This window comes from Ailuropoda melanoleuca, chromosome 1 (genome assembly GCF_002007445.2).
Source record: "Ailuropoda melanoleuca isolate Jingjing chromosome 1, ASM200744v2, whole genome shotgun sequence".
In the NCBI taxonomy this organism is placed as follows: domain Eukaryota; kingdom Metazoa; phylum Chordata; class Mammalia; order Carnivora; family Ursidae; genus Ailuropoda; species Ailuropoda melanoleuca.
The window spans coordinates 7,690,014-7,708,184 of NC_048218.1; the positions used below are offsets into that span (position 1 = coordinate 7,690,014).

General features: G+C 42.2%; 1 protein-coding gene across 1 annotated transcript in view; it reads right to left on the minus strand.

Moving 5' to 3' along the window:
* Positions 1-3,703: 3,703 nt before the first annotated feature.
* The window catches only part of TTC3 (tetratricopeptide repeat domain 3), a 55,903-nt gene continuing 41,435 nt past the window's right edge, over positions 3,704-18,171 (minus strand). The window contains exons 18-24 of the mRNA XM_034654345.1: positions 15,934-16,024; positions 15,411-15,512; positions 12,587-12,945; positions 10,593-10,719; positions 10,281-10,421; positions 6,395-6,487; positions 3,704-5,252 (exon numbers count right to left, since the gene is read on the minus strand). Coding sequence (XP_034510236.1) covers positions 5,187-5,252; positions 6,395-6,487; positions 10,281-10,421; positions 10,593-10,719; positions 12,587-12,945; positions 15,411-15,512; positions 15,934-16,024 — 979 coding nt within the window. The 3' untranslated portion in view covers positions 3,704-5,186. The remainder of the gene's footprint in view (positions 5,253-6,394; positions 6,488-10,280; positions 10,422-10,592; positions 10,720-12,586; positions 12,946-15,410; positions 15,513-15,933; positions 16,025-18,171) is intronic.

The following is an 18,171-nucleotide window of genomic DNA, read 5'->3' on the forward strand; positions in this document are numbered from 1 at the left end:
TTCTGCCTGGACTGCCCAGCCCTTCTCCCTCACTCCGTATGTCCTTTGCCTGGCTCTTTCAGCGTTCCACTCAAATGTTCCCTTCCCTGGCCCCTCTAAATTTGTGACCCCTTATAATCCCTTTCCTGGCTCTATTTTTCTCTGGTCTACCACTGACATACCATATATTTTACTATCATAATTAATGCCAGGCTCCCCTACTGGAACATTGAAGACTTGAGGACAGGCCTCTCATGTCTTCTGTTCCTTGTAGTATCTCCTGAACTCAGAACAATGCCTGCACATGCTAGACATTCAAGGAGGATTTGATGAATGACTGAATGAACCAATGAATAGTGGATGTGCTGTAGTTCAGCAGCTCATCAGTGACCAGGGCCATGTGGCTTACTCCCAGAAAGCACAGCTAGGATGCACTGAAACTTCTTGGGAGAAGTGAAGGTGTAAGGGCAGACAAGGCCCTTGTCCTCCAGGAGAGGTCCCTAGTGGGACAAGGGAGAGGGAAAGGAAGAGACGTAGGTTCAGCAGTCACACAAAAGCCCAGGACGCAGGGCTTGATGGCCATATCTCTCATGGGGAAGGCTTGTAGCAAGTGCTATGCCCTGTCTTTCAAAGGTCTTGGCCAATTTAGAGGTTGTGATAGTTTTGAAACTGGAAGCAAAAGCAGTGTGGCTTCCAATGAGGCCCCATTCAAAGCTGGAGTCCCGCTGGCGCTGCGGCTGCTGCCAGCGTCTGGATGCATAATGTCGATCTGTTCAATTGCTTTCTTTTTTCGGAGGCTGTTGGCTCACCCCGCTGGAATGGGGTGGCACTTCAGGACACGAAGTTTGGAGCTGGTGGCAGATTTCTTGGAACTGGTAGCAGGGAGATCTAAATTAAGACCTTTATATCACACCAAATAAATAGAAGCTGAAGTAGAGAGCTGAAGGAATTAGGCAAAGTGCCTTTATACATAACTTTCGAAAAATGGAGGGGGAAAAAGGTTAGAAAACAGAATGGTATTTATTCACTCAAGTCCCAAGGTATTTGATGAAAACAATGACACCTCTGTTTGACACAAAAGCACATGTTAGAAAGAGCAAGCCTTTCTCTTTGAAGTGTCCTGCCACAGAAGCCTGGGTAATAAATGCCAACCACTTTGTTGTGAAGGCTCTTGTGGCAAGATTGAGGGCTGGCCCAATTTCAAGCCGCCTCCTGCCTCCAGGGAGGATGAGTCGGCTCTGGCTTGGGGTCCTCTGCATGGTTGTTTCTTGTTTGAAGCACACCTGCTGTGGATTTACCTGTAAGCTCCTGGGGCAGGGCCTCACCAGAGGCAGGAAGGGGGCCCGCCTTGTTTTTCTTTGCAGAGGAGGACCCGCAGCAGGGCCAGGTGTGATGGGGAACAGTGACCGCTGGGAGGCGCTGAGAAGAGTAAGAGGCGACAACATCACACACTTTGACCTCTGTCTCTGGGCCCATGTGCCCCAGGCACTGTGGTGAGCAGTCTTCTTTCCAGGATGGCAGTGAAAGGGGAGCAGGCCCAGGATGGGGTCCAGGATGGGCAGACAGAGGGCAGCCTGACAGTCAGAATGAGGACCTCACCAAACAGAGCAGTGAGAAGGAACTCACTCAACAGAAATCATCTCAAGGGGCTTATGTATTAAAATCCCCTAATCACCGTGTCGAATGTGAACTGAGAAAGGCATAAAGGGCACCTTCAGCGCCATTAGACCAGCTGTTTCTCCTACGGACAAAACTCTTGCCCTCCTGGCTTCGCCGGGGTGGGGGGGCAGTAGGGAGGGGAAGCCTCAATATGTAGCATTTGCCAATTTCTATGGTGTAAATACTCCCAGCATTGAAGAGTTGGGAATTACATAGAATCCCACTATACAGTATTTCCACCATACAGATTCTATATACATCAGTAACCCCAAAAGCATGAACTACAGCAATCGGGAGGGAATTACCTTTGCTTTTTATATTACTTATAATTTAACTGTAAGTTTATACATTCAATTTTCAATTGAACAGCCAGCTCACAAAATTCCTGAAAATTACCAATTGGCTCTTGCTACCTGGGTCACTGGAAACCGAAGCCAGCGTCCCAGATCTCCCCTCAGGCCAAGGAAGGTGGCAAAACTGGTCCTTGCAGAGAGAATTGTCTCACTTGCCAGTACCGGGCACCTTCAAGACAATTTGCACTACCTTCCTAGCAAGGTGTGCTCTTTGGCTTTTTTTTCCCTTGATTCAGCAGCAGTTACAAGTTTGGCATCAGACTCATGTTCTTTACTACCCTGCAGAGCAGCTTCCTGAAGAACCACTGGCTGGCTGTGGTCAGAGCTGGGAGGTGGCAGGAGCTGGTAACCCAAGCAGGGAGCGCCTGTTCTGTGTGAGGGTGTGTAGGTCAGCCACGGGCTCTGGTGGGAATTCACTCTAACATCGTGAGGGCCATGTGTACAGGTGTGTAATGAGCCTTTCTAGGAGCTCTGCCCAGAGACCATGGTAATCAGTAGGCCTCCTGGGCTCAGGTCTATTATTTTGCTGTTTTTCTTGTGCTCTTGTTTAGTTTTATTGAAATTAACTACAGAAAAGTGCACACATTTTTAAATATACTGCTCCATGGATTTCCCAAATGATCTGTTCAGGTAAGCATTACTCAGCTGAAGATACCCATTTCCAGAGTCCTGGTGGACAACCTCGTGTCCTTTCCCTGTCAGCAGCATCACCTGAGGTAACCATGACTGACCTCTCCCACTTTGGTTTCTTGTTTTTTTTTTTTTTTTTTACGATTTTATTTATTCGACAGAGATAGAGACAGCCAGAGAGAGAGGGAACACAAGCAGGGGGAGTGGGAGAGGAAGAAGCAGGCTCATAGCAGAGGAGCCTGATGTGGGGCTCGATCCCAGAACGCCGGGATCACGCCCTGAGCTGAAGGCAGACGCTTAACCGCTGTGCCACCCAGGCGCCCCTGGTTTCTTGTTCTTGAGATTCACACATATGGAATTCTATTCTGGCTGCTTTTGCTCAGCGTTCTGTTTGTGCGCGTCATCAGTGTTGTTGTGTATAGTGATAGTTCCTTCATTTCCTTTCTGAGATGTAATCCTTTGTATAGATGTACAATTTGTCCATTTTGGGTTGCTTCTAGTTTGAGGCTGTTATGAACAAAGCTCGTATAAAAATACCTGTACTATTGCATGCATTTCTGTTAAGTGTATGTGTGGGAGTGGGATTGTGTCAAGGGTACCATGGTGTTAGCTTTAGTAAGTACTGTTATTATGGGTGTACCAATTTACACTCCCAACTCCAGTGTTTGAGTTCCAGTTGCTCCTCATCTTCGCTTGGCCTTAGTCATCCATAAATCCACAAGTGCCTCAAAGGAAAATGGATACTGAGGTACGTAACTTCATTAACTTCAACATTCTTGTATGTATTCACATGAAAAATCCTATATTAGCTAAAATAGTAAACTCTCTACCATCTGTGTATAAACTTTCTGTTCACATATTAAATAGCCAATCGTGTGAACTTGAGTTTAGCAACCTTTATTTAGGCACAGAAGGACGTTTTGATCCAGGCTCTAAAATTTTCTAAGATCCTTGGTTAGACTCTCTGGATATATCATGACTCTTCTTTTCCAAATGAAGATAATATATATATCTTGAATTTTCTAGTAGAATTCTTTTTAAAAATTACTTGAGAAAAATGGATAAGCATGACAGTAAACTGGTATTATTTTAGAATCCTCTTTATTTTGAAACTTACACGTGTAAAGCATGTTCACAAGTATTTGTTTGATGTACAAAACACATTTTTCTCACTCTCCAGCTGCTCTTCTTTTCCTTTGTGCCTGCTGCTACAAACTGGTCCCTACATATCTTCCTATCTACAGTTCTCAGTTATTGTGAACATGCAGACAATGTTTCAGGGACCTGCAAGGAGAATCTGCCTCAAAATACAGAGTGAGAATCTATGGACTAAGTCACTAATACATCAAAACTCACAAGGAACCAAGGTGGAAGAAGGTTACCAGATTAGCTCATGAACTTGGGACTGTGTTCTTCCACAAAGAACACAATGAAAAACATTTTTTTGATATCTGAGAGAAATGGAATGTGTAGAGAATTCATGTTTCTATATTTACCACTGTCTACAAGTCACTAAAGATATCTAATATTTTAACAGATTCTAATGCAGTTAAAGTTTTGTTCTCACAACACAGTACAAGAGGGCATGCATTACTTCACACAAATGTCAAACACGGATCAAGTGAAACAGGGACACCTCAGGATTGTCTAATTACACGAATGCCTCTTTCTGGTGGTGGGATAAGGGAGGGGAATGATGACTGTTTCTCTGGTGTCTACTATGTGTTAGACGGAGATACCCAAACATTCATCATCTAATGCACGAAGAAGGACAAATGCTGCTAGTAAGAGTAAGATATTCAAAGAAGAAGTTCCAAACGTAGGATTGAGGTGATGAATATGTAGCCTCAATTTTCAGGGCAAAAAAAAGTCTTGGCTGACACTAATAAGAAAGCATATGTAATTGATTTTCAGAAATCAGATTGTATCTTTTAGGTGATGAAAAATCAGCTCTTTATAAATCTACTGGGGGAATAAAGTAATGAAATTAAAAAGCAAAATCACATGGTGTTTCATGAAAAGGAGATCTGAATCTTTTGGTTTAAATCAGCCAATGTTACCATTTACTACAGGTTATTAAAATATGTTTGCTTAAGCCCATTTTTAAAATGCAGAATCTTTGAGGAAAAATGTAGGCATATTATAAGGAATACTGACTTGTAAACATTTTAACCTGGAGCACTTTAACAGGTCAGAATACTTAAAATTCAAGTACTGCTTTGTGGTGCTCACAATATTTCCCAAAAGAAGCCTTCCATCTCAGAGAGCACCTCTGTAAGCAGCCCCAACAATTTAGGAATGTGGCTACACATAATTTTATTAGCCACTAGTTGCTATTATTGAAGTGTTTAATAAGAGCAGGGAAATTACTATCAATTGTATTAAAGATTTCTATTTACTAGCGCTGTGACGCACAGTGCAAAGAATCTTCAAATGTTCGCCTTTTATACCACAAGTAATATATTGTTATTCTTCCAATTCAACAAACCAGTAACTTACTCTTCAGTGAACTGTGACTACCTAAAAAAACAGGCTGGCCTCTTCCAGAAGTGCCGGCTACTCTTCTTACAGGAGATCCTGATCAAGGCAGGCTGGGCAAGTGCTCTGCCCTTTCAGCCACTGCTTAAAGCACTGCAAATGAGAAAATGACATCAGTCAGTGTCTTCAGGAGCACGCGGAGCCCTAGCTCTCTTGTGCTGCTCCCTAACAGCCACGGTTAAGTTCACCTCCAAGTCTGGTGGGACCTGGAGCTGCCCCACACTCAGGAACACTGAGGCCTACTCAAGTGAGGAGTTTGCCCCAAGCCCTAGGAACAAATTATCTCGCCTCAGAATCTGACCCATGGACTCCGGGACTCCAAACTGATCTTAGGAGGATGGCCTTGCCCCTCCACTTTCCCTACATTCTAACTTCAGTCTTGCCATTTCATTCCAGGGGTTGTCATCTTCTTGGTCCTGGGACTCACCCAATTTTTAACAATCCTCTCTCTGCCTGGTCTCGGTTCTTGTACATCCCACCAGCCTACACACTTGACTGGAACCTGTCTACCCATTCTGGTCCCAAGTTGCTCGTGGCTGGCCTGTTGCTGCTACAGAGCTGGAAGCCCAGGCACAACACCCCTATATCTGCAGGAGACAGGCCGACTGAAAGCTGTCTTGACTCCTCCTAGTATGTGTATTGTATCTATCCCTTTTCCCAAGGGATCAATAAACTAACATGGCAGAGACCTGATCTATTCTAACCAGAAGCAGGGATAAATGCCCACAGCACCCAAAAGGTTTACCCAAAGATCTTGGAAGGGTACAAGCAAGAATCTCTCAGGATCAGACACAATGGACCCAGTTCAGTTTAGCTTTTCTCCTCTAAAATGTTAAACTTACTTCATAGACTGCACTAAATTGACAAAATGTTACACTGTGCATCTATTCAGCCATGTGTTTAAGAAATTACCTTTAAGAAACAAATACTATTTTGAATTTCAGCACCAACATATTTGAGGGAGCCAACTAGGACTGTCCTCCTCCACCCATGATGTGATGGATGGAAAGGACAGTGTGCAGGGCTGCACACCCCCAAGCCCAGGAGGCCTCTCCCCCTTTCCACAGCAGCAATCTTTGGAAAGGGAGACAATCAACACTGGCACAAAGAGGCTAATACAGAAAATGCTTTGAAAACACAGAAGTATTGATACCTAGAAAAAAAGTCCCTTTTTATTTTCAAAATACTTAACAGTCAAAATTCGTGATATGAGGATGGCCAAAGAGAATTCTTACCCCTTTGTGAAACTTATGCCCACATTTTAGCACACGCACATTTTTGGATTTGAATACCTCATGGCATAGTTCACAGGAAGCTGCACCCGATGCCTGTGGAAACAAACGTATCCCAGTAATAAAGAATAGCTAAATTCCTTTTTACTATATAAGCTCTTCCTACAAGTGGCCTTTATACACTTTTGTCATTAAGGTGACAAACTACTCCCAATTATAGCTAAGCAGGCTGAAGGAACAACTTATTTTTTAATAGCATTTCTTAAGAAAAACTACAAACATACGAAAGAAAAAAATGTACCTTTAAAGTTCTAATTTTCTCACAGAAAAAAATGTTTTATAGGGCTAAAAGGTTCCCAGGAAATTATTATAAATTTCTAATTATCCCACCTCACACCCAAACTATGGTATGAATATTGTAAATTCATTCATCTAATTCATCATTCATCTAATTATCTAACAGTTGGGGACAGAAACAGAAATGATGACACAACTACACTATGGACTATTGTGCGGCTAACTGAAATGATGGAAGTCCACAGTCCCTGACACAAAAAGCTGGAGACAACAATCCTCTGAATAAAAGCACAATACAACACAGTATGTATCATATAATCACATAATTGACTTTTTTAAAATAAAGAGAACGGGTGTAGAGAGAGATAGATACCTAGTAAAGAGCCTGGAAAAATCCAGAATGTGAACAGCAGTTACTTTCAGTTAAGAGAGATTTAACTTTTTCTTTGCTATTTTCTAAAGTTTCTATGAATGTGGATTACGTGTGCAAATCAAAACAAAACAAACTGATGGCTCATTCAGCAAACATCCGTGGTCAGGGATTGTGCGGGGGCGCGAGGGCACAGAGCTGAATGGGAGAGTTTCCGGCTCAAGCAGCACACAGTCTGGTGAGCACAGACAGCATTTTCTGTGAAAGCAGAGTCGGAGTGCCACCCAGGACACCAGGCACAAGTTCCCCCTAGAACTCACAGCACCTACCCACACTGCACCATTAGTTTCCACTCCTCCTCCCCTCCAAATTCTGAGCACCCTGAAGGCAAGGAAGGAGCCCTATTCATCTATATCCTTAGCTAATGGCAGAGAACCTGGCCCCAAACTGATTCTCCATAAACTGTCAGGCATGTGAATGAAAGCAGCCCTGGCCATGGGATTAAGGTCAGGGCTGCAGACGGGGACAGTGCCTAAAGGCTCTGAAGACCCGGAACTGCTGAATGGGGTTTTCCGTCTCTCTCCCGGCACTGAGGGGGTAGGTATAGTAGAATGAGGTGCTCTAGCTCCACTCTGAGGCCCCTGATGGGAGAGTCGGGAGCAACGGAAGTGTCAGTCCCAGGGAAGGGAAGATTAAGTCCTCTGAAAAGCTCAGAGCTTAGTTTGGGTTGAAAACCCGTAGTTGACTTACTTTCTAGCATGAAAAGATGGGCACGTACATTTCTAAGCGAAAAAAAAGGACACAAAAAGTATGTATAGTTTTGACTAAATTCACATATACACACACATACAAAAGAGTTTAGAAAAATACATACCAATATCATAATACTGGTTCCCTTAGGGGGTGGGTTTTGGGGTTCTTTAAAGGCTTTTTATTTGTATTTCCTACTATGAACATATACTGCTTTTGTAATTTGAAAAGATAAACTACTTTTAATTTTTAAAAAACTACCTATAATTATCAAACTAAGCCCCAGTTTGAATATATATTTTTCTTGTAAGTCAGCTTTTACAACTTAATTATCATCAGTAACAACCGCAAAGCAGAAAGTAATCTCTCCCCTGAAGGTGACTGCATTCTATCTGGGGCGGGGGGTGGAGGGTTGGTCAGTGAGGATAATCTGAGAATTCGGCCTGGTTGAAGGACCACACAGCACCTGGCCAGTCAGCAGCCGGGGGAGAGAGGCACTCCAGCCACGTCTTGCAGGAATGCTCTGCGTGCTCGTAACCTCTCTCACTGGAGTTAGATGCTCTGGGAAATGAGTATATATGGTTTGGAAAATACCCAAAGAATAGTGGAAAATGAAAATGTACAGGAGGAATAAAAACGTAAGTTCACACAAAGATTCACTGCTTAGTTTAAGTCAGCAAACTAGTACTCTGTGCAATCATGCATCGCTGACTCCACTATGGGGCCAGAAACTCTTCTAATTTTCATTTCATCTAAACTCTGATACCAGGGTGCCCGAGTGGCTCAGTCAGTTAAGCATCTCCCTTTGGCTCAGGTCATGATTGAGCCATCAGGCTCCCTCCTAAGCGGGGAGTCTGCTTCTCCCTCTCCCTCTGCTCCTCCCCCAACTCGTGCTTGCTCGCTCGCTCTCTCTCAAATAAATAAAATCTTAAAAAAAAAAAAATAAATAAACTCTGATACCACAGTTGGACAAAAGGGAAAAACATGCTTTATACCAGAATTCAATCTGGAGCCCGTGGCCCTGAGCCACACACGACGGCCTCTTTCAACCACATGCTTGGTTCCTACTACACAGTCCCTAGTATCGGCTGGGTCTGTGTGGTGAGGATTAGGGAATTACATGCTACACGCCCAGATCAAATGAAGGAATGCTGGCAAGCTGCATGAATCATCTGTGTTACGGTTTCTTCATTATGAAATAAAGATAATTATAATGCCTTACCAACTGATATCATAGATACCACAGTGTTTTATAAAAAGATCTATGTAAATGCAACATTCTCATTGTCTAAAAGAACAAAAAACATTTTAAATCCGTATATCAAATTAAGGCAAGTTTAGCCCATTCCAGTAACCCCCACACCCCCTCCAGGCACTCAAGGGGAGAGAGAGGGGAAGCAACAGAGAGAGGGGAAGCAACCAGACTTGCCTGAACATAGAGCTTGACCCTGGGTCATTCTATTCCAGCACTTCATCCAGACAACAGCCTAAACAAGCAGATATGATCTGAGCTCACAGTGTTACTAAGTGACAAAACCAAGCCTGGGATTCTAAAGCCCATGGTGACATGGAATAAAATGATTCAAAAATCATTTTCCCGGGGCGCCTGGGTGGCACAGAGGTTAAGCACCTGCCTTCGGCTCAGGGCGTGATCCTGGCGTTCTGGGATCGAGCCCCACATCAGGCTCCTCTGCTATGAGCCTGCCCCTGCTTGTGTTCCCTCTCTCGCTGGCTGTCTCTATCTCTGTCAAATAAATAAATAAAATCTTTAAAAAAAAATCATTTTCCCGAACTATTCAAAATATCACACTTAATATAAAAAATTAGTCTGTATTTGACCGTCAGTAGGCCCAGTTCCCATAGTGTGATCTCCCTAGTGCAGGGGCTTCTCCCAAAAGGCACCCATAAGGTACCCATTAAAGCAGAGATGACGTCACTGTCTCAGACTGTTCTAGTGGGACACTCTAATGGGACTATTCTAATGGGACACTAAATCTGGTCTCTAATATTTTTTAAAGATTTATTTATTTGAGAAGAGAGAGAGTGTGCGTGCATGCGCGTGAGTGGGGGAGGGGCAGAGGGAGAGAGAGAATCTCAAGCAGACTCCCTGCTGCTCGTGGAGCCTGTTAAGGGGCTTGATCTCACCACCCTGAGATCATGACCTGAGCCGAAATCAAGAGTCCATGCTTAAGTGACTAGGCCACCCAAGAGCCCCTAATTTTTTTTTTTTTAAAGTAGGCTCCATGCCCAACATGGGGCTCAAACTCACGACCCCAAGATCGTGATCAAGAGTTAGTTGCACACTCTACCAACTGAGCCAGCCAGGGGCCCCTGGTTTCTAATTTTAAGATCAAATAAATTAGGTCTAGAAATGAAAAGAATGGGCTAAGTCATGGATTAACTATTTTGTCTCCTTTTTGTTCTTCATTAAAAAAACAAAACTGACTCTGCCGTCACACATATAACACTCACAGGGGTATCTTCTGTCTTCTGTCCCTTGATTTTGGGTGATGGTCCAGCAATCGTGGAGGGTGGGCCCTGGGAGACCCTGGTTACAGAAGCAGCAGGGCTGGGCTCAGGCAACTTCTTGTCCTTTGCTGAATTTGAATTTGGCTACAGAGATAATGCGGGCGGGGAGAGAAGCAAGTTTAGTAACCCAAATCTTCTGTCTTTACCTGAAGTGCTCTCCACATTTTGGTTGGATGCATTTTTTTTTGCTTTTTATAATTCTCATATTTTATAAATAAAGTGGACCATTTTATTGTATCTGGATGAAACACTGACCTTTTTCTTTTTCTGTTCATCTAGAATGTGTTCTGTCACTCTTTGGACAATTTCATCAATACTCAATCCTGAGAGCGAGTTCTTGTTCTTGTTTCGCACTTTTTTAATAAAACCAGCAAGCTCGGTGCTAAAAAGAGGAAATGGAGATAAACGACAAGAGGAAAGTCAAAGTTTTCTACTGTGGAGAAAAATATGTACCAATATTAACCCAACAGCTATAAGAAACAAACCAAAAATNACCAGCAAGCTCGGTGCTAAGAAGAGGAAATGGAGATAAATGACAAGAGGAAAGTCAAAGTTTTCTACTGTGGAGAAATATTATGTACCAATATTAACCCAACAGCTGTAAGAAACAAACCAAAAACAAACAAAATTAAACAATAGCAACTATATATAAAAGCAAGAGATTCACTCTTTCCAAGTAGTTATGAAAATTCCAATACTATTTCTAACTATTTATTTTACTAGAATTTCAAAGTAACAGTTTATCAGCTAGATTAATTTGANTTTATCAGCTAGATTCATTTGGGATATCCATATCTACTCCGAAACCAGATTTCGTATAGGTTGGATATTTTGTAGCTTTATGCTAAATCACTGATCAGAAAACATTGGTTCTGACTTAAAATCGAAAAATCTCTTTTACCTAAGGGGAAACTAGATTTGTTGACTGTCTCCTTAAAAAAACCTGACAACAAGGTTTTCAAAGTCTGAATGTTTCACAAGTACCAATGGATGGAATTAAGCCATTAATCAACAGGAACTTGATATCTGAACCACTAATACCTCAAATGTTTTAACTTTCAGAAAATTAGGATGCATTTCTATTTGGTTATTTAAACTGNTGTTGACTGTCTCCTTAAAAAAACCTGACAACAAGGTTTTCAAAGTCTGAATGTTTCACAAGTACCAATGGATGGAATTAAGCCATTAATCAACAGGAACTTGATATCTGAACCACTAATACCTCGAATGTTTTAACTTTCAGAAAATTAGGATGCATTTCTATTTGGTTATTGAAACTCTCCCAAATTTAGTCAGGATTGCAAACCATTTTATTTGTAAGGTACTTTGGTAATTATAACGAGCAGTTTTACAATTGGCATGGGAAATGCTACTGAGAGAACTTACAATGTTTCTCAAACTTAGGCAGGGCTAAATATGCCCATGGGCACATACTTATTTTCAAATAAGCAGGGCTCCACCAACAGACGCAAAACATTAATTCTGACCAGTCGTAATTTAACCACTACTTTGTTTCAAAAGTATAATTTCAAAACTTGTAACTAGTATCATATCAAAGACAGAAATAACATGGGACAGAGTAGAGAGGGTCATTCTGGGATGTGGATGTCTCTCTTCCTAGCTGTATCCCTGAGACATTGCCTTCATTGCTTCTCTCCTTGGCTGAGACAGGGAGCACTTCTACTCCCTCATACCAACCTGGAGATGGAGGCCAGAGGTTGAGGTGCAAACACTCGCTGGCTTAGATAAAGCAGCACTCCCCACCCTCACAGGACCCTCTGTAACACAACCACAGTACTGATTCACTATCAAATCACACCTAGTCTTTCCAGCCTCACATCTCTAACAAATCAGAGGTGCTATCGAGCAAGGTGTAAGTTGTTCCTTGTTAGGTGGTATTTCTTCCCCCAAATGATATGAAATTAGTGTTTTGCAGTTTTTTCATTTAGGGATTGCATACGAGGACTGGAGCATGTTACTGATCTCATCAAAACTGCCCTGGGTTCTGATGAGTGTGGAGTAACCAGGATTCAGTGTTTTCAATATAGATACATACATCCAAAAGTCGGTTTGAAAATGCTCACCTCTATGTTTACAAAAAAAGAAAAAATGTGGCACCTGTCTTTTCTGAGTAAAATAACTATGAAGTCATTTCCACTTCGGCCCCTAACTGGCCATAATGTTATCTGATCAGGAAATCTTAGTTCAATAAAGCATTTAACAGAGTCACAGACATTTTATATTCATACCTGTTGTAATTCGGGAATACCACTGACAGGTGCTCGATAATACTATTGAACGGCTTTTTCGGAGACTGGCTTGAGCGGGTGGCACGTCCTGGAAGAACAGGCAGTTTCTGATCAGCCACAAGGCTTTGTTTTGGCGGAGTTTCCTGGCCCGTGCTCTTATACTCTGGCAGCTGGGTGACTTCGGGCTGACAGGAAAGTGATCCTGTTAATGGCAGAGAGGAAGCCCCCAGTGGGCCATCACTGGCAGAGACCAGACTTGAATCCTTAGGAAATCCTTGGTTTCCAGTCCCATGACTTGTAGAAGTGGAGGTTCCATGATCTTCATGGCCTGAAGACTCAGGAAGTACTGCAGCAGGAATCTGGGAAGAATATATCACAGTCCTTGGATCACTAAGAGAAACATCTGTGGACAGACTGACGATTAAGCATGACTAGAATAAAATCTGGGTGCTCAAGTGCACAGGAAACTTGAATACAATAAATTAAATAGTTTAGGTTTTTTTTTTTTTAAAGATTTTATTTATTTATGTGACAGAGACAGCCAGCGAGAGAGGGAACACAGCAGGGGAGTGGGAGAGGAAGAAGCAGGCTCCCAGCGGAGGAGCCCGATGTGGGACTCGATCCCGGAACGCCGGGATCACGCCCTGAGCCGAAGGCAGATGCTTAACGACTGTGCTACCCAGGGGCCCCAACAGTTTAGTTTTTAAAAAACTGCTGGTTGGGGTGCCTGGGTGGCTCAGTCATTAAGCGTCTGCCTTCAGCTCAGGTCATGATCCCGGCGTTCTGGGATTGAGTCCCGCGTCGGGCTCCCTGCTCAGCGGGAAGCCTGCTTCTCCCTCTCCCACTCCCCCTGCTTGTGTTCCCTCTCTCTGCTTCTCTGTCAAATAAATAAATAAAATCTTTAAAAAAAAACAAAACAAAACAAACTGCTGGTCACCTTCACTTTAAAATGAGCTCTACTGGGCTCCACAGTGCTGGGCTCCACAGTGCTGGCCTCCCTCCCACCTCTCTGCAGCCCCTTCCCAGGCTCTCCCTGCGGTTCTTAATGCTTGTCTGTGCCTTAATGTGGACGCTCCTTAGGATGCTGTTGGGGGATGGAGAGTCACATTCTTCCCTAGGACATTTCACATTCTTTCATGCCTCAGTGACTGTGTGCTTATACTGATAATGCCCACTTCTTAAAAGATTCCAGTCTTGAATGTTTTCCTGAGATCCAAACCTGCAAATCCAAACTTCCTCTTAGGCAAATACAAGGCCGCTTAAACTCAGTGTCTTCAAAATCAGGCTCGGCTCAGGCTCTGACCCTGCTTTTCCTTGGGTGCCCACCTCACAGACAGAAAACCAGATTTGTCTTGACTCCCCAAAATATGGACACCATGCTCCCAATCTCACAGTTCTTTCCACTGTTCATCCTAAATAACTCAAATATGCTCTCTCCCTCCAGCCCCACCCCCCACTCTCTAATCCAGGACACAGCTGCTAACAGTGAGCCCCTCTCCCACTTCTCCACACTGTGGGCGAGCCGATGGCATTTCCTTACTTGAAACCTATATTGGCTTCTTAGTGACCTCAGGAAAAGTCAAACTGCTGAACACACCTTACAGAATNGGATCACGCCCTGAGCTGAAGGCAGAGGCTTAACCGCTGTGCCACCCAGGCGCCCCGATAATGCCCACTTCTTAAAAGATTCCAGTCTTGAATGTTTTCCTGAGATCCAAACCTGCAAATCCAAACTTCCTCTTAGGCAAATACAAGGCCGCTTAAACTCGGTGTCTTCAAAATCAGGCTCAGCTCAGGCTCTGACCCTGCTTTTCCTTGGGTGCCCACCTCACAGACAGAAAACCAGATTTGTCTTGACTCCCCAAAATATGGACACCATGCTCCCAATCTCACAGTTCTTTCCACTGTTCATCCTAAATAACTCAAATATGCTCTCTCCCTCCAGCCCCANGAAAACAGTCCTCCTTATAGCAGACTATTTTACAACTAGACGGTTTAATGTTGTGCCAAAATATTCCAAAACCTATCTCTCTCTAATCAAATCTTGAATAGAGTCCTTCTTTAAATTCTTACACTCTGATCTCCCTTGGTCTTAATTCTTTTCAATTTGGTATTGGCTGAGCATCTGCTCTGTGTCCAAATAACAAATAGGCACCCCCAGAATGCAATAAAGTGATACTAGGTATAGCCATATTTTAAAGTCCACAATATACAAATAATGTTTTTCTTTACTGTGCTGCATATTTTAAAATACAAAGACAGGTTTGGCCATCACGATTATTCAAAATTTTCAGCAAATCCCTCAAACTAGCAGTAAACTATGACATACTGGACCAACAAAACCTTTGTATATTTCACATATAGCATTTTTTTAGTCTGTATTTGATGAAAAAACAAACCTTAATTTTGGTCTTATGCTGGCAAGTACCTAAGAATAATTTGTAGAGAGCTTGTCTAACTCACAGGCACCTGATCCTCTTGGACTATTCGTTCACATGTAGAAAACACATACACACACCAGCATCCAGACAAGAAAGCAAATGTACCAGCCCTGTGTTTACTTCAGTCCTGTCCTCACTGATGTAGAAAGGCTCATCTTCCATTAATATAATAACGTTTATTATAAAGCTTAAAGAGTTAACCAGTAGCACCAATAATGAAAACATTAAGGCAACTTATTACTCCATCTCATCCCCACTCCTGGAATACAAACAACAAAAATCTACTCTGGCCAAATACGAAAGAAATTGTGGTTTACTGTTCTGTTTTCTTTTCTTCACACACACAAAAAAGTAAATAGGAAAGAAAGGTGTGACAGACTTACTGTGCTACAGATGGGAAATGAAAGCTCAGGAATCTGCACTTTGGAAAGTTTACTGAGCCGAGAGCCATTTTTAACTGCCTGAATTTGTTCTTCATACTGAGACTGTAGGTAGAGGGAAAAGTGTTAAGTTCTAATAAATTCCTAGGGAAAAATCACAATTGTATAATTAATACTTTTATCTTACTATTTATAAATGGTCAACAATCTTCTAGGAAATACAACAGAGATGCAAACTATCAGAACAATTATTTCTTGAAAGAAGTTCAAAATAAAGACCTCGTTAATAGGAATGCTCTACAGCCTTATCAAATATAACTTCTCTAATTTTCTCAATTATGGGCAGAGTTTAAGACAACCCATAAAGAAAACAGCACTACTTTCAAGAAAAACTCTTAAATAATTACAAAGAAAATTATATATCGCCTTTAACAGCTCAACAAAGAAAGTTTCAGTGACATTAACCTCTCCTGAGAACTATTATCATATAGATTTTGACAGAACTACAAAATATTTTATAACTTACCTTTGCTTTCTCGATTTCTTTTCTGACCTTAGAAAGAAACAATTCCCATGAATGTACATCTGACTCCATATCAGGGTACGTTGCAGGATCACTGAAAAAGCAGAAAAACATGAAACTCCTTGATGCTACCCTCAGAAATGTTTTTTTTTTTAAATTTTTTTTAAGATTTTATTTATTAATTTGACATAGAGAGACAGCCAGTGAGAGAGGGAACACAAGCAGGGGGAGTGGGAGAGGAAGAAGCAGGCTCCTAGCGGAGGAGCCTGATGTGGGGCTCGATCCCAGAATGCTGAGATCACGCCCTGAGCCGAAGGCAGACGCTTAATGACTGCGCCACCTAGGCGCCCCTCAGAAATGTTTTTAAAAGTTAAAAACACCAAAGTACAAACAAAAACATTTAAACTTGAGAAAGATATATATATTTTTTTCTTAAATATTTTATTTCTTTATTTGACACAGACAGAGAGAGCACAAGCAGGGGGAGTGGCAGGCAGAGGGAGAGGGAGAGAAATAGGCTTCAGGCTGAGCAACGAACCTGACATGGGGCGTGATCCCAGGACCCCGGGATNGGACCCCGGGACCATGACCTGAGCCGAAGGCTGACTCTTAACCAACTGAGCCACCCAGACACTCCAGAAAGATATATTTAACATGATCACGCACACAAAACTATTTTTTTTAAAGATTTATTTATTTTAGAGAGTGCACAAGAGTGCTCACATGCTGGGGGAGGGGCAGAGGGAGAGAATCTTCAAGCAGACTCTCCACTGAGTGCGGAGCCGTCACGGGGCTCGATCTCATGACTCTGAGATCATGACCTGAGGAGAAATCAAGAGTCGGATGCTTAACAGACTGAGCCATCCAGGCACCCCACACACAAACCTAGTTTTAAAGAATTATGTATCTTACAGACTCACCAGTAGAAACACTTTAGGAAATCTTAATTATTGATCAACCAAACTTCCCAAACTGGTGGGCAGANGGGCTCGATCTCATGACTCTGAGATCATGACCTGAGGAGAAATCAAGAGTCGGATGCTTAACAGACTGAGCCATCCAGGCACCCCACACACAAACCTAGTTTTAAAGAATTATGTATCTTACAGACTCACCAGTAGAAACACTTTAGGAAATCTTAATTACTGATCAACCAAACTTCCCAAACTGGTGGACAGCGAGCAAATATTCTCCTGAATTTTAATTTCTTGCCCTAAATTTGAAGATCTGACCATTTTTCATTTAACATCTTCCCGTTTAATGTCAAAGGCTATTTTACATTAAAAAAAGGCAACCTGAATCACTTAAATATTCCAATAAAACCTTATCCTTGACATACGGTAAAATAAAGGGTGGGGCCTAACAGAATGTGATAAATTTATACCTCAGTGTCTTTACTGAAAGTGACAAACAAGCTTTCCACTCCTAACTGGGAAGATCAACAACATTATCAATCTGTGATTGTGTCAGTTCCCACTATGTATCTTAAAGAAAAACCAGGACATTCCTTTTACGTCTTTTCTTTCACTATCCTTTGGTGGAATAAGAGTAGGCATACAGTCCCTAAGAAAGAAGCTACGTGTACTATGAGGCTTAACGAGGAAGTCAATACTATCAGACAAGAGGTCTGAGAGCTCCGTTTCCCAGACGTGCCAGAATGTGTGGCCCATGGTGAGATGAGAAACACCAGCCTTTTNGACGAGAAACACCAGCCTTTCGGCACTACTGGTCTCCACTTCAGCTGTACCAGTCTTGTAATTTGAACCAGCATATTAGTTTTCTCTCATTAGAAAGGTTTTCTCATGTGAAACAAACTAAATCTTGAAAACCAAGAAATAAAAACTACGTTAAAACTTTTTCCATGACCCACAGAGGGTCAACACCGAGGGTTTGAAGTAAAGCAAAAAGCACAGGGAAGGATGAAAAACCTGACTGCGGAATATGATAAAGACCAGACGAAGGTAACCGCTTGTGTGAAAATCCAAATAGAAAATGCTGAGGCTAGACTGAAGACGACCCTCTAGAATCCCAGGTAAACCTTATTCCAAAAACGAAGTCAAACAAAAACAAAGATTATGGAGAGTTAGAAAAAATGACCATAGGTAAATATCTTTTCAAGTGACATTCCATTCTTAATCTACCACTAAGACTGTTAAGTGACTGTTCTTATAGAAGGTAATTTTTTAAAAAGCCTGAAAATGTGATCTTCATTCTGGAAATTTATTGCATGGAAATGATTAA